Raw genomic sequence first — 13085 nt, 5'->3', positions numbered from 1 at the left:
CCTTTTACAGTAGGTTCTATCATACCTGCATTGATTTTTAAAAGCTAATTTGGTTTGTAATCCTACTCAGTGGTAGGCACACGAGCAGTTTTAGAACGTCAGTGGAAATATTCATGTGCATAGAGTTAAGCTTGTATCTGACTTTGCAGTGGGGTGTGTTTACTTGTTATAAGCTGCGTGATTGGGTCTTTTTAAATGTCTCGTTAAAACAGCAAAATCCTTCGGCATAGGGGACAACTTTAAAAAGGAGAGCCCTTCTCCTAATGCACTATAGCTGGCCTTCTGATCTAATTAGATAATAGATGACATCTGGGTAGAGGAGAAGTGTATAAGTTAGTCATCTCTATGTTCTCTGCAGTAAGATGAGTTGATTAAATTAAAGTATTCAGAGCAGTAAAGCTTGCTATGGTCATTATCTGGGGAGCCTGATGGCTTAGTCTTAGGGAGGGAATTTTTGCTTGCTGTTTTGTTTGTGTGGGTCCTCAGTAAAATTTTACCATGAGATCGTTGTTGTTGTTGTCAGTACTTCCCCTTCTCCTGTTTGTGTATTCCCTACTGGGGCAGGTACCTGGTGGGCAAGTTCACAGGCTGCAATCTAGCTGCAATGTGGATAAAGTGCAGGAGCAGGTGAGTAGTAGACTGCAGACCTAAGTTTGTCCTGGGTGCCAAAATATGGAAATGCAGCACTGTGAGTTCTTGGGGACCCTCTTCTGTTCCTTGACATATCTGTTGTCTTGCATGTACATAGACAACCTAGTTGTCAGAGCTGACTTTACGTGACCTTGCAGGCCTAGTTATTTCTCCTGCTGCAAAGCTTTGGCTAAAATATATCTTTGAGCAGTAAGGTGGTGGCAAGCAAAGTCTGTTTGCCTTTCCTATAACAACTCAATCCTGTTTTCTTTGCAGGCAAGTGGGTCCCTCCAAGAGTCCCAGCAGGCACAAGCAGGTAAGAACTAAGCTTTAGAGCTACTGATGTATGGCCCTGTAAGCAGGTAACTAGTCCAAAGCTCTCATGTTCCTCAGTCCTTGGAAATAAAATGAAGTCCAGTGGCTCTTCCTCTGTATGTGCAGACAGCAAAACTCTGGTGGGAAAACCAGCTCTCTAAAGCAGGAGCGATCTTGCTGTAAGAAATGACTATTAAACCACAGCTAAACCAAGTGACCAGAGCCAGACTCAGAAACAAAACCTGTATCTCGGGGTTAACTCTACCTTCAGACCTCTCTGGCTTTCTTGTTATAGCAAAATGGGTCTTGTTCAGAAATTCTGAGCCTATTCCTGCACAAGGGCTAGACTGTTTCATTTTGGTGGGGGCTAAATGGTGAGTGATAGATGCCAATACCTATTCTCTCACCAAAAATCTAACGGTTTTAATATGATGGTGATGATGGCTGTTTCTTGAAAAGAGGTGAAATGCTGTTGGTGCCTGAGCTGACTGCTTGAAAAAATAAATCCCCTTTTCAATTGAAGTATCATTTCAGTTTGCTTTGAAAAACTAACAGCCCTTTGTAGTGCCTGTGCTCTGATTCTCTGCTTAGGACTTATGATCTAAGTGAATTCTCTATGCACCCTACAGTGGCAAACATCACCAGGGCGGTGCTTTTGCACATCATATTCTAAGCTTTTCTTCTTTGCATGTGAGCAAGGTTTGACTCTTGGAGGGATGTGCTATGACCTTGCTTTTGGGATGTTGCATAGAGGCAGCAGACCTTAAAGAGGAGGCAGTATAAGCAGCAGCAGGGTTCTGTCTTTTGTGGACTCTGTATTCAGTTCCAAAGGCAGCATTGTTCCCTGGGAGCCACACAGTTGTTTGAGGCAGAGATCCCTGAAACGTGGGATTGCTCTGTTAAGTGTTATTCCAGGACTAGTGTGTATGTATGTAAAGAACATGAGTTACACTTGGGATGCACCTACACTTGGGTCTGTACCCAGGTCTCTGGTTTGTCCTCCCCTGAGAAGCTGACCTGAAAGATCCTGGGTACCCCAAATGGTGGCAGATGATAGAACAGAAGTGTTTGGAAGAAGGAGCAATAATAGACTGCAAGGTGGTATTGTTGCCTAAAAGGCTGGTGAATCCAGCAATACTCAATGCTCCTATTGTAGAAGAAGAGATGGGAAAGACTTAATGGATCATCTAATGCTATTTTTTTGGAGAATGTGGCGGACTTACTAAGACTGGTCAAAAGCAGCGTTGCTGAACAGTGTTGTCTGAATGGCACTTGCCTCCAGGAGTACAGTTTCCCCCAGATGTGTTTGTGTAAGCATATGTGGACCTCTTTGCTGTTAGGAGTGTGAGCGTTGCAGTAGCTCTTAATTTAAATGGAATACCGCTATTTGTAACTTGCATGCTGCTGTCTATGCCAGGAGAGACAAGGGGTTGTGAAGTGCAATGCATTATGGATTTTCTTTTTGCTGTCCTTCATTCTCTGAAGCACCTGTTGCAGTTCAGGTAGTCCTCTGAAAGCCCAGTTGCCATCTGTGTCAAATGGAACTCTTTCCTTGCAGGTGCACTATTTCTAAATGGATTCCAAAGCAGCCACTTGAGCAGTGGTATTGTGAGGGGAAAACAGCTAGAGGGGTAAACTTGGTTGTGCCCAAGATCAATGCCTTGCAATTGGCTGCCAGGGATGCCTTCGCCAGGCTGTGAGGGAGGAGAAAAATGTTTTAGCAGACTTAAGCTGCTCTTTACGGGGCTTTCCCACACAACTTCTGAATAACTTTATGCCCTAGAAACTTCTGTGCGTGGTCAATTAGTGGTAAAATCATGGGGGTGTTTTCTCATCCCCATTTGCCTCTGGGTATGATTTGTGTCTGCTACAAGGGTTGCATTTGTGTTTCCAAAACAAGACCGCCTCTATGTGGCCCAAAGTAGCTTGAGAAACGCTGAATTGGGTGGAGCACCAATGGGTCATGAAATGCCTAATGCTGACAGAGGTACTGGACTAGTCTTCTGTGTGTTTTGACATCCTAAACAAATGCATAAAATCCTGGATAGCTAACTGACTGATCCTTATCCTGCCTCCTGTCCTCATAACTTCTTCCTGTATAACTTGTTTAGAACTAGTACCTCCTTCTCTGTAGGTTTAATCTATTAAAGGGGGTGGGGACTCTTAAGTTGGACTTATGGCCAAAACTTGGATCAGTAATGACCCTGCTTAACACAGGTGACATCTGAGCTGATTTGCCTCTGAAAAGTGTGTATGCAATGTGGCTTTTTTTTTTTTTATTCTGCAATCCAAATGGGGTGATGTCAGAGAGTTGCATCCAAGCTAGCCGTGCAGTAGTGGCATGGCTGTGGAAACACTGGCTGCCATGTTGGCTCCAAAACCTGTTCAGGATTCTTTGGGGCAAAAGGCAGCAGCTGGCTGTACTGGGCTTTGTTGCCATAGAAACAGTCCTCCGTATTTGTTAGTGTAGGTATGTTCATATAAGCTGCAGTAGCATTTTTAGATATTGGTGTGGGCATATGCTTAGCTTAGCCATCTCATCTGCCTTCCTGCTGCAAGCCACTGCATCTGACTGACTGTAGGTTTGCTGGCATGGTCCTCTTGTAGTTGATTCTTACACCCTTGGCAGCTGGGGAAAGGGGTCAAGGAAAGATGGAGACTTCTCATGTGAAAAATAGGCTCTGGAGAGCCTCTGAGACTCACCTGAAGTGAAAGGAAGCTTTTTCATCCAGATTCTGAAACTGTCTTCTTGTCTTTCAGTGCTGGGGTTTCCTTGGATGTTGGTGTATGTGCCTGTGAGAAGCTGCCATAGAGTTCTAAAGGACAAATTTGGGGCATTTTCTCCTCCAACATACCTTAACCATTATCAAGTAAATACCTGGTGCAACTGGACCATTTGGGCAGGCTCCAGAAAACACATAATCATTTATGTCAAAGAATTTATGACTACCGAGGATTGTGACACAAACGAGGATAAGATTGTGTTTGAAGGAGTCTCTTCATTGATCAAAAATTCTGTAGTGTATGCCTGTTGGAACAAGAAGATAAATGCTTTTGCCACCTATGCCCAAGCTGTCCATGTTGTCCTTCTGAGGAAGCATGCTCCACACCATAAAAACACACACTTTAAAGGCAAATATTATGTATTTGAACATCAGGAAGAAGATTCTATTCCCAAAGATGGTTTCATTTCTGGGACTCCTCTTCGAAAAGTTGTCAAGAAAGCCAATGACAGTGTTATTAGAGCTAACATATCGGTGATGAACGACAGAGAGATTCTAGATGACAACATTGCTAGGACTGCCATTAAGGAAAACCCTTTTAAGGCAACTGCACTTAATGCAAACGCACAGCAGACGGTGCATACAGACCCAAGTGTTACAGTTCTGGAAAGGCCTGTTCAGCTTGCACCTTGGTATGATACATGGACTCCTAGTTTAAAAATAGAACGTCCTGCCATCTTGGAGTCTGAAAAGCTGTCTATGAAATTGGTGGTCAACAAAGAGATGCATTGCACTGGGGAATCTCTTGGAAGTTCAATACAAACTGCAGCATCTGCTAACTGGCAGCTGTGTACTCCTGCCAAAGAAGAAATTGTAGTGGATTTCAGCGGTGTGTACAGACCAACAAGACTTCCAGGCTTACTTTCTGATGCCCCTGACTTAAGTGTGTTTCCCTTAGTGGAACCCTTGAAACTCCTGGAGGTGAAAGGACCAGGGCATAGGCCAACCATAAAACCAACACATCTGAATTACCCTATCCTGGCTACATACTCACAGATTCTACCTCATGACATCACCGAAACCATAGAAGGAAAAAATATTGATGCTTCACACTCCCAAAGTCTTGGCAGTGTTACACTGACAGAGGGGCTTCTGCAGTCTAAACTCTTGGCTTATGAAGCAGTGAGCGGTCCTGCTGATGACCTTGAGAAGGGTTTGTGGCCTACCCATGGCTTGACTAGTCAGCATGGCATGGTACTTGATCATTTGCAATTTGTATTGGAGACTAAGGGAATGGATAGATTGGGAAGCTGTCACAGTCGAACTATGCCTGTGGCTGAATTTGGAAGCCATCACTCCCAGATTCTAGAACAGAAATATCCAGAGGTTGAGTATTTTGAAAGTTTTAGGATAGCCACTGACCAAGAGAAAATCATGTTGGTCACTGCAGCACCACACAGCATGTTGGAAGGCAAGAATCACTTGAGGTTGCAAACCAAGCAATCGGTGCCTTCATCTGCTGTAGAGCAAGAAAACATCCTTGCAAGTACAACAGGTTGCATACCACATACAAAGGTATCTAAGCAACTAGCTGATCAAAAGGCTGATGCATTAGAAGTACCCTATTCAGCTGTAAAATATATCCAACCTGTGGACATAGCCACAGACCTGGTAACTGTCTTCTCATGTGCAGAAGCCTCCTTTACACCACTTACCTGGGCATGGGAAGCGGGGCCCACAGAACTGGAATCTATCTCCTTCCCAAGTGCAGAAGCATTCCTGTCTCCAACAGTCTCAGAACTGGAGCCTGCCTTCCCCTTCCTAAGTGCAGGAGTGCCCCTCATTCCTAAGGCCTTGGAGCTGGAGCCTGCCTCCCTCTTCCCAAGGGGAGAATCCTTCTTTCCTCCTTCAGTCTTGGAACTGGAGCCCAGCCTCTTCCCAAATGCAGAAACCTCTTGGCCCCCAAGGTCCTTGGAATTGGAGCCTGCCCTTCCCTTCCCAGGGCCAGAAGCCTCCCTCACTCCCTCAGCCTCAGGAGAGCAGTCCAGTCTCTCCTTTCCATGTGAAGACCCATTTTTTACTCCAGTTGCCATGGATCTGGAATCTGTCTTGACACTGGAGCCCGTCCTCTTCTTGCCAAGTGCAAAGGCCTCCCCTACTCCAAAGGTCTTGGAAACAGAGCTTGTCTTTCCCTTCCCAAACATGGACTCGCCAACTCCGGTAGCCTCAGAATTGGAGCCCAGTCCTGAAGAACTAGAGCTTATCTGCTTTCTCCTGAATGTAAAATCTTCCCTTATACCAGCTGCCATGGATCCAGAGCTGGCCTCTTCAATGCTGGAGCCTGTCCTCTTCCCGAGTGCTGAAGCTTCCTTTATGTCAGTGGCCTCAGATGTGGAACCCATCTACTTCCCAAGTACAGAAAACTCTCTACCTCCAGTGGCCTCTGAACTGGAGCCTGTCCCCACAGAATTGGATTCAAACTTTTTCTGGAGTGCAGCAGGCCCTCCCTTTCTAAGGGCCCTAGAAGTAGGGCCTGTTCTCCCCTTCCCAGGCACAGAAGCTTCCATCGCCCCAGCAGGCCCAGAACTAGAATTCGTCTTCCAGAGCGCAGAAGCCTCCTTCAGTCCAGTGGCTTCAGAACTGGAGCCTGCCCTCCGCTTCCTTCATGCAGTGGCCCCCTTTCCTCCAGCTACTCGGGGTGTAAGTGCTTTAAAAGATCAGCTGTCCTTGGGGACAGAAAGCAGCCACTACATGGATGCCCTCAAAGAGGCAGAGCATGTCCTCACTAGTACAACAACAACCACGCCTCTTCCGACTGCTCGTGTGGATAACCTGCTAGAAGCCAAGTTGCACGCAAGCCTGCTGGCTGACAACTGTGGGGTTCCAGGTTCTACAGAACGGGAACAAGAACGAGTCTTCCCAAACCCAACTATTTCTCAGGAAAAGGGAACGTATGCCCAACAGCTAATAGTAAAGAGTGGGAGAGAAGATGAAGGCATCCATTGGGTAGAAACTGTGGAATCCAAAGCAGTTGATGGAAATCTCCTTTTCCCAAGTCTCTTCCCTGCAATTAAGCAGCAAGTCTTAACCCCAGAACCTGAGTTTGAGGACCATATAAGTTGCTATTCCTTGGTACCAAAGTCTTTCACTAACATGCCACCAATCTTAATGGGGATGGACCACAGAGGAGGGAAGCAAAATGAGTTTCTAACTTCTAGCACCAGTGTTACACTGCCTCTGGTACATGTAGACTCGCGCACTGAAGTCCAACCAACAGTGCCCATGAAGGAGATCACTCAAACATGGAAACAAGCACTCCCACCTTGTATGGAACATCCCAAAGTAAAAGATACTGTTGAGTGGAGAAGTGCCTCTCCATTTACTAGTACTGGCCACACTGCTCCAGTGCTTCAAACAGGAAAATTAGCATTAAGAGAGAAGATGGATTTGGCTCCTGTCCAGTCCACCTCTAATCTTGTATCTGAGAGAGCATGCATGACAGAAATGCAAGAACTCCCAAGTGATGTTGGTATGTTGATGCTGATTGACTTTGACTTTATCTGGGTAACTTTGCCCTGTAGGGGTAGGGCTCGAGCATGGGGCAAGTGGGGAATTTTGCTATTCTAGCATAGCTTCTGACCAGCTCTAGTTATCTGATGGTATAACTTTAATCTCAAACTGGCTTGCTTGCTTTCCTGAAAAGTTTCTTTCAAAATCTCTGCAGCTGGGCAGACCGCTGTAGGGACTGAGAAGCCATGTTAGGCCCTCCAGGTGCTCTGCCATTTGAGCTAGGGTCTTGTGAAAGGCCCGCCTCTCAAGTGTTTGGCCCGCCTCTCGAGTCTCTGCAGTAGGGGAGCACTGAAAGTGCTGGCTGGAGAGTCTGTCGGAGCTTTCAGACGTGGTGGTGCAGGACTGGGACTCCTAGCCTCATGGGGTCACAGCCATGCGGACTGACCCAGAGGCAAGATGGTTTGGGAACCTTCACAGCTGTGTGGTTGGGACTGATGCTTCTGTCAGTCCTATTGGTGCTAAGCATCAGTCTAGCTGAGTAGCTTGGGGAGCTCACAGGAAATGGAGAGTCTTTAGCCTAATTAAAATGACTTGCCCAGCTATAGAGCTGGTGACCTAATAAAATTAACTTGGAGAAACAAATACAAGTTGTCACAGTGAATAATTTGACCAGCTCAGTCACAAATCATGAGATTCTCCTCAAGGTTAGGAAGGAGAAACTGCAAAAAGAGTGCAGAGCTAGCAGAGACTTACAAATTGTAGAAGTATGTAGTAGCTGCAGTAATGGAAAAATTCAGGTAATGAAACTTTCTACAGCTGGAGAAATGACCTAGCATACACACAACGGGGATTTTCTGCAATGAAAGAAATTGGCTTGGTCGTCTAAACATGACTCTTAAAGCTTTCAGAATGACTGACTGATCTTGCCAACTTACTACTCTTTTTTTTCCCCCCCCCCCCCCCCCACAGGTCCCCCTGTTTCCTTGGAGTCAGGATCACCTTGGCTGCTGGCATATCTTCCTATAAAAAGCTGCCATGTAATCTTAAAAGATGATTTTGGGAAATTTTCTCCTCCACACAGTGGGATTCAAACCAATATCTGGTGCAACTGGACTATTTGGGCAGGCCCTAGAAAGCATATCTTGATTTACATCAAAGGATTTCAGGGAAATGGGGATTGTGATGAGAATTGGGATAAAATAATTTTTCAAGGGGTCATGTCAAATGTGGAAAGGAAGATGGCTTATGCCTGCAAGAACCAAGGTACTTTAATCTTTGCTGCTCGGGCCTTGGCAGTCCATATAGTATTTTTATCAGGGAGAAATTTCCTAAGCCAGGAATACAAATTTAAGGGAGAGTATTATACATTCAAAGACTATGAAACTGCAGACTCCATAGATGTTGCTTCTGAGCAGGGTCTTAAACTGCAGTCTAGGAAAACTAGTTCTAGTGGTATCCTACTTCACCCTAAATTGCCAAAAGTACACTCCCGACGCCTGGGCTTCCAAAAAACTACTACAGCTCCTAATGATCCAAATAAATTGCACAAGCTGCCCACAGACCAAGAAGCTGGAAAAGCTACAAACTTAGAAATTCTCAGAAACCAGATTCTTCATAATAACTTGCATGCCTATCTCTCTCAAGCCATGGACAGCACCACATCACCCACTCCCTTCCCAAAGGGGGAGAAGCCTATGAATTTGGGGGATAACAAAAACTATAGTAGGGAAGAGAAGCCTTCTGACTTTCTAAAGAAAACTCCAGGTCTAAATATCTCTGTGGTGAGTGCCACAAAAGATGAGAAAAGGCCGGTGCTTGTTTTTCGTAGACTTCCGTACAGGGTAACCATCCATTCAGACTGGCTGTTCAAACCTTTGGGTATGAAACAACCCAAAAAATCCACTGAAGTAGAAAGTGTAAGCACTTCCAGAAAACTGGGACCACAGCATGACTCGGCAGTTCACCGGAGACCAGCTGGCCCAGAAGATCTGCAGTCTGACGTGAGACCGTATGAAGCTGAAATTTCTACCTCTCGTCATGCCTATCAGTCTTTAGAGGGAATGAGGGAGAGAACTCAAACCGTTGCTCCTCAGACTTTCAGAGTTGACCTACCCAAGGACCAAAAGACGCTGCAGGCCAATGCTGTGGATTTGCAGGGAGTGATTCATGACCACATTCGTTCGCTGGAAGACTCTTGGTCTAACGCTGACCTGACCAAGGGGATTAAAGAAGCAACTGGTCAATTGCAACACATAACAGAGTTGGAGAGAAATGTTAAAAAGAGCAGTACTGATCAGGAAGCCTTTGGAGATGACAATGGCAAAGCTAATCTGTACTTTAAGTCAGCTGTTGCCTATACAGAAATGAAACTTGGTGTCCAGTCTCTTACCTCGGAAACATCAAAGCCTGATATCAAAACCGAGTCAGTTCTGAGTCCTGCAACTGTACAGAACACCCTGGATGTTTCTTCCCTGAAGGCATCTAGCAGTTACTGGGCAGACGCCACTGAATTTTGGGGTGTTGCGAGGAACGTCCAGAGTGACCTGTTGGTGGCTGAAGCAGCTACCTCTACCCTACATGTTGACAGTAGAATAACCAGAATGAAAGAGCATCTGCTACTCGCAAGCACAAAATCTTATCCTTTCTCCCCCTCCTTTGATGGGATAACAAAGCATATTGAATCTCCAGAAGAAGATGCGCATGATTCCTCTGGTAAGTTTTGGGGTATGGGGTGAGGTATCTTTTTTCCTCTTAGAATCCTGTTTTATTTTGTCAAATTGATCCAACTGATAGTTGTTCTGTGGATTTCTAGGAGAGTGCTCCATTGTAATTGTTAAATTGATGCGCACACTAGAAAGAGTTCCCATGTCTGTAGCCAAAAGTTTTGTCTTCAAGGAGACTCTCTTCTGATCAGGTTCAGGAATAGCTCTTCCCCTCCCCTGCCCCCTTTTAAAGACTGATTTAAGTGACTGGCTTACTGCATATGAACAACATGCTTTCTCCCCCCCAAACCTGCACCAATTACAAGTTTATTTTCTTTTTTGTGATAGCTTTGTAGGGAAGAAAACAGAAATGTCTAGGTTAGTGTTCTTCCTTAAGTTTTCATGGTCTCTTTTTACAGGACTAAATCCAGACTTTTAGACTTCCCTTTGGCCCATGTATGGTCTTGGAACCAATCTCTTTTTATAGGTGAGATTTAAGCATCTGCACTTCCAAGATGTAAGTTCAGAAGTCTTGTCCAACACTCATGGTTTTTCTCTGGAGCTATGACAACTACAAATCTCATGTGTGCAGTGTTGCTTTTAGAGGAGTGAAAACCCCAGATTTTGAATGTAAACTGCTTCAATGTCCTTTGACACTCCTGCCCCTTCAAGGCTCCAAGACCAATTTCAGAGACTAAGTACTCAATACCAAAAGCTGATGAGCATAATTCTGTGGCTAATGATACAGTGGTGCAGATTCTGGGGCGTCTTCCAAAGAAAGCTGGAGAATCTTTTGTGACTTTGTAACTCTTACTGGAAGGTCTCCACAGTCTTCATTGCAGAACAACCCCCAAAACACTGGATCGCTAGGCCTGTTCATGAGCTGCCCTTAGCACAAGGAGTAATATACTGAAGATGACATCAAACTGTTAAACTGCCTTTTCCTTCGCAGTCTATTGCTGTTGGATAAAGGCTGCTAAACTGATCTTTCTCTTCTCACTCTGATACAGATTTGGCTTCTCTCCTGGCATCTCTTGAAAATGATACCACTCTAGAATCCCAGCATAAGCCCGGTGGTAAGTGATTTGTGGGGAGCAGGTTCTCTCGGCACATGTTTAAGTCCTTGTACGCACAACTTGGCTCTTATCCAGTTTTTGGTCAAAAGATGGAAATCAACCAGTAGCATTCAGATAATCTACTCTGTGTCACTGAAGACTTGTTCAAGCTAATTAATCTTCCCCTATGGTTATTTAGTCTGGAGAAGAGAAGACTGAGGGGGATCAAATACCTGAAGGATGAGTATAGAGAGGATGGAGATGGGCTTTTTTTCTCTGTGGCTGTAGGGGACATAAATTCATAGATGCTAGGGTTGGAAGGGACCTCAGTGCATCATTTGAGTCTGACCCTAGGCAGGAAAAAGTGCTGGAGTCATGTGACCCCAGCCAGGTGCTTGTCCAGTCTCCTCTTGAAGATCCCCAGGGTAGGGGAGAGTACCACCTCCCTTGGAAGCCTGTTCCAGATTCTGGCAACCCTAACTGTGAAGAAGGTCTTCCTGATGTCCAACTGAAATCTACTCTCCATCAGCTTGTGGCCATTTGTTTCTGGTTATTCCAAGGGGTCCTGCTGCCTCCCTCCTCCCCCGGTTAATTTGTAAACTGCCACAAGACTCCTCCTCCCCACTTCCCCCCCGTGTCAGCCTTATCTTGCAGAGGCTGAAAAGGTCCAGGTCCCTCAGCCTTTCCTCATCAGGCCTTCCCTGCAGGCCTGTAACTATACGAGTGGCCTCCTCTGGCTCCTCTCAAGGTTGTCCACATCCTTCTTGAATTGTGGTGTCCAGAATTGGATGCTGTACTCCTAGTTGCAGCCTGACCAGTGTTGCATAGAGGGGGAGCATCACCTCCCTGAACCTGTTCATGGTGCACCTACTAATGCATGACAAAGTGCAGTTGGCTCTGCTAATTATTTTGTCACATTGACAACTCATATTCATCTTGGAGTCGACAATGACTCTGAGGTCTCTTTCCACCTCTCTGCTGAGAGAGTCATCCCCAGCCTAAAGGTGTGCTGACGATTTTTCTCTCTCTCTCCCTAGGTGCAGTACCTTGCACTAGTCCTTGTTGAACTGCATCCTGTTGTTCTATGCCCACTTCTCTAATCTGTCCAGGTCCACCTGGATTCAGTTTCTTCCCATCAGTGTGTTTACTTTGCCCCACAGTTTGGTATCATCTGCAAATTTAGACAGAGTGCTTTCCACACCCTCGTCCAGGCCACTGATGAAGATATTGAACAGCAATGGCCCAAGGACCCAGCCTTGGGGGTCCCCACTACCTGCATCTTTCAAGGTTGATACTGACCTGTCCACCGCTACTCTGGGTACAACCCTTAAGCCAGTTTGCCATCTGCATGACTATAATCATCTACGGCAGAGCCATTACATTTCTTTATAAGAATAGGATGAGATACCATGTTGAAGGCCTTCTTAAAGTCAGAGTAGATGACATCTACCTTAACTCCTACATCTAAGCATTTAGTGACCTAGTCATGGAATAAAATAAAGTTAGTCAGGCAGGATTAACCTGCCATGAACCCATGCTGGTTGCTCTTCAGCATTATATTACCTGCTGGACTCCTATAAATGTGATCCTTGAAAAAATTTTTCAAGAGTTTTCCCAAGAAAAGAGGTGAGACTCACTAACTGGCCTATAGGAAGGAGGATCCTCCTTCCTCCCCTTCTTGAAAATGGGGAGCACATTGGCCCTCTTTCCAGTCCAGGGACCTGACCTGAGCAACATGAGTGCTCAAACAGTCATGCCAGTGGCTCTGCTATGACACTGCTAATTCTTTCAGCACCCTTGGATGGAGCTCATCCAGTCCTGTTGATGTAAACACATCCAGCCCCTCCAAGTATCTCTTTTTACTAGGTCAGCACCGACAATTGGTGGACTGGTGTTTCTTCTGTCAGCAATGCATTTGGGAGACTTGTCGAGATCAGAGTTCAAAAATAGAGGCAAAAAAATCATTGAAGACTTCAACTTTGTCCCCCCCTATCTATCCTGTAGGGGACCTGTGCTGCCCTGCACCTTTTTTGCTCCTTGTATACCTGAAAAAGGACTTTGTCCTAATTTTTTGTTATCAGCCTGAATTCTAATGCTGCTTTGGCCTTCCTGGCTGACCTTTTTTCCCCCCGCCCCCCCCGCAAATGCAA

The 13085-nt window shown here is 45.5% G+C and overlaps 1 protein-coding gene across 1 annotated transcript in view; it reads left to right on the top strand.

Annotated features, from left to right (window-relative positions):
- Window positions 1-301: 301 nt before the first annotated feature.
- The window catches only part of LOC109319559, a 25177-nt gene continuing 12393 nt past the window's right edge, over window positions 302-13085 (top strand). The window contains exons 1-5 of the mRNA XM_019549204.1: window positions 302-627; window positions 907-946; window positions 3706-7197; window positions 8148-9890; window positions 10891-10956. Of these exons, the coding sequence (XP_019404749.1) occupies window positions 499-627; window positions 907-946; window positions 3706-7197; window positions 8148-9890; window positions 10891-10956 (5470 nt within the window). The 5' untranslated portion in view covers window positions 302-498. The remainder of the gene's footprint in view (window positions 628-906; window positions 947-3705; window positions 7198-8147; window positions 9891-10890; window positions 10957-13085) is intronic.

The sequence above is a fragment of the Crocodylus porosus genome, unplaced genomic scaffold (assembly GCF_001723895.1).
Source record: "Crocodylus porosus isolate Cpor-Errol unplaced genomic scaffold, CroPor_comp1, whole genome shotgun sequence".
NCBI classification, from domain to species: domain Eukaryota; kingdom Metazoa; phylum Chordata; order Crocodylia; family Crocodylidae; genus Crocodylus; species Crocodylus porosus.
Note: the sequence above shows the minus strand (reverse complement) of the source record. Positions and strands in the feature narration are given on the sequence as shown.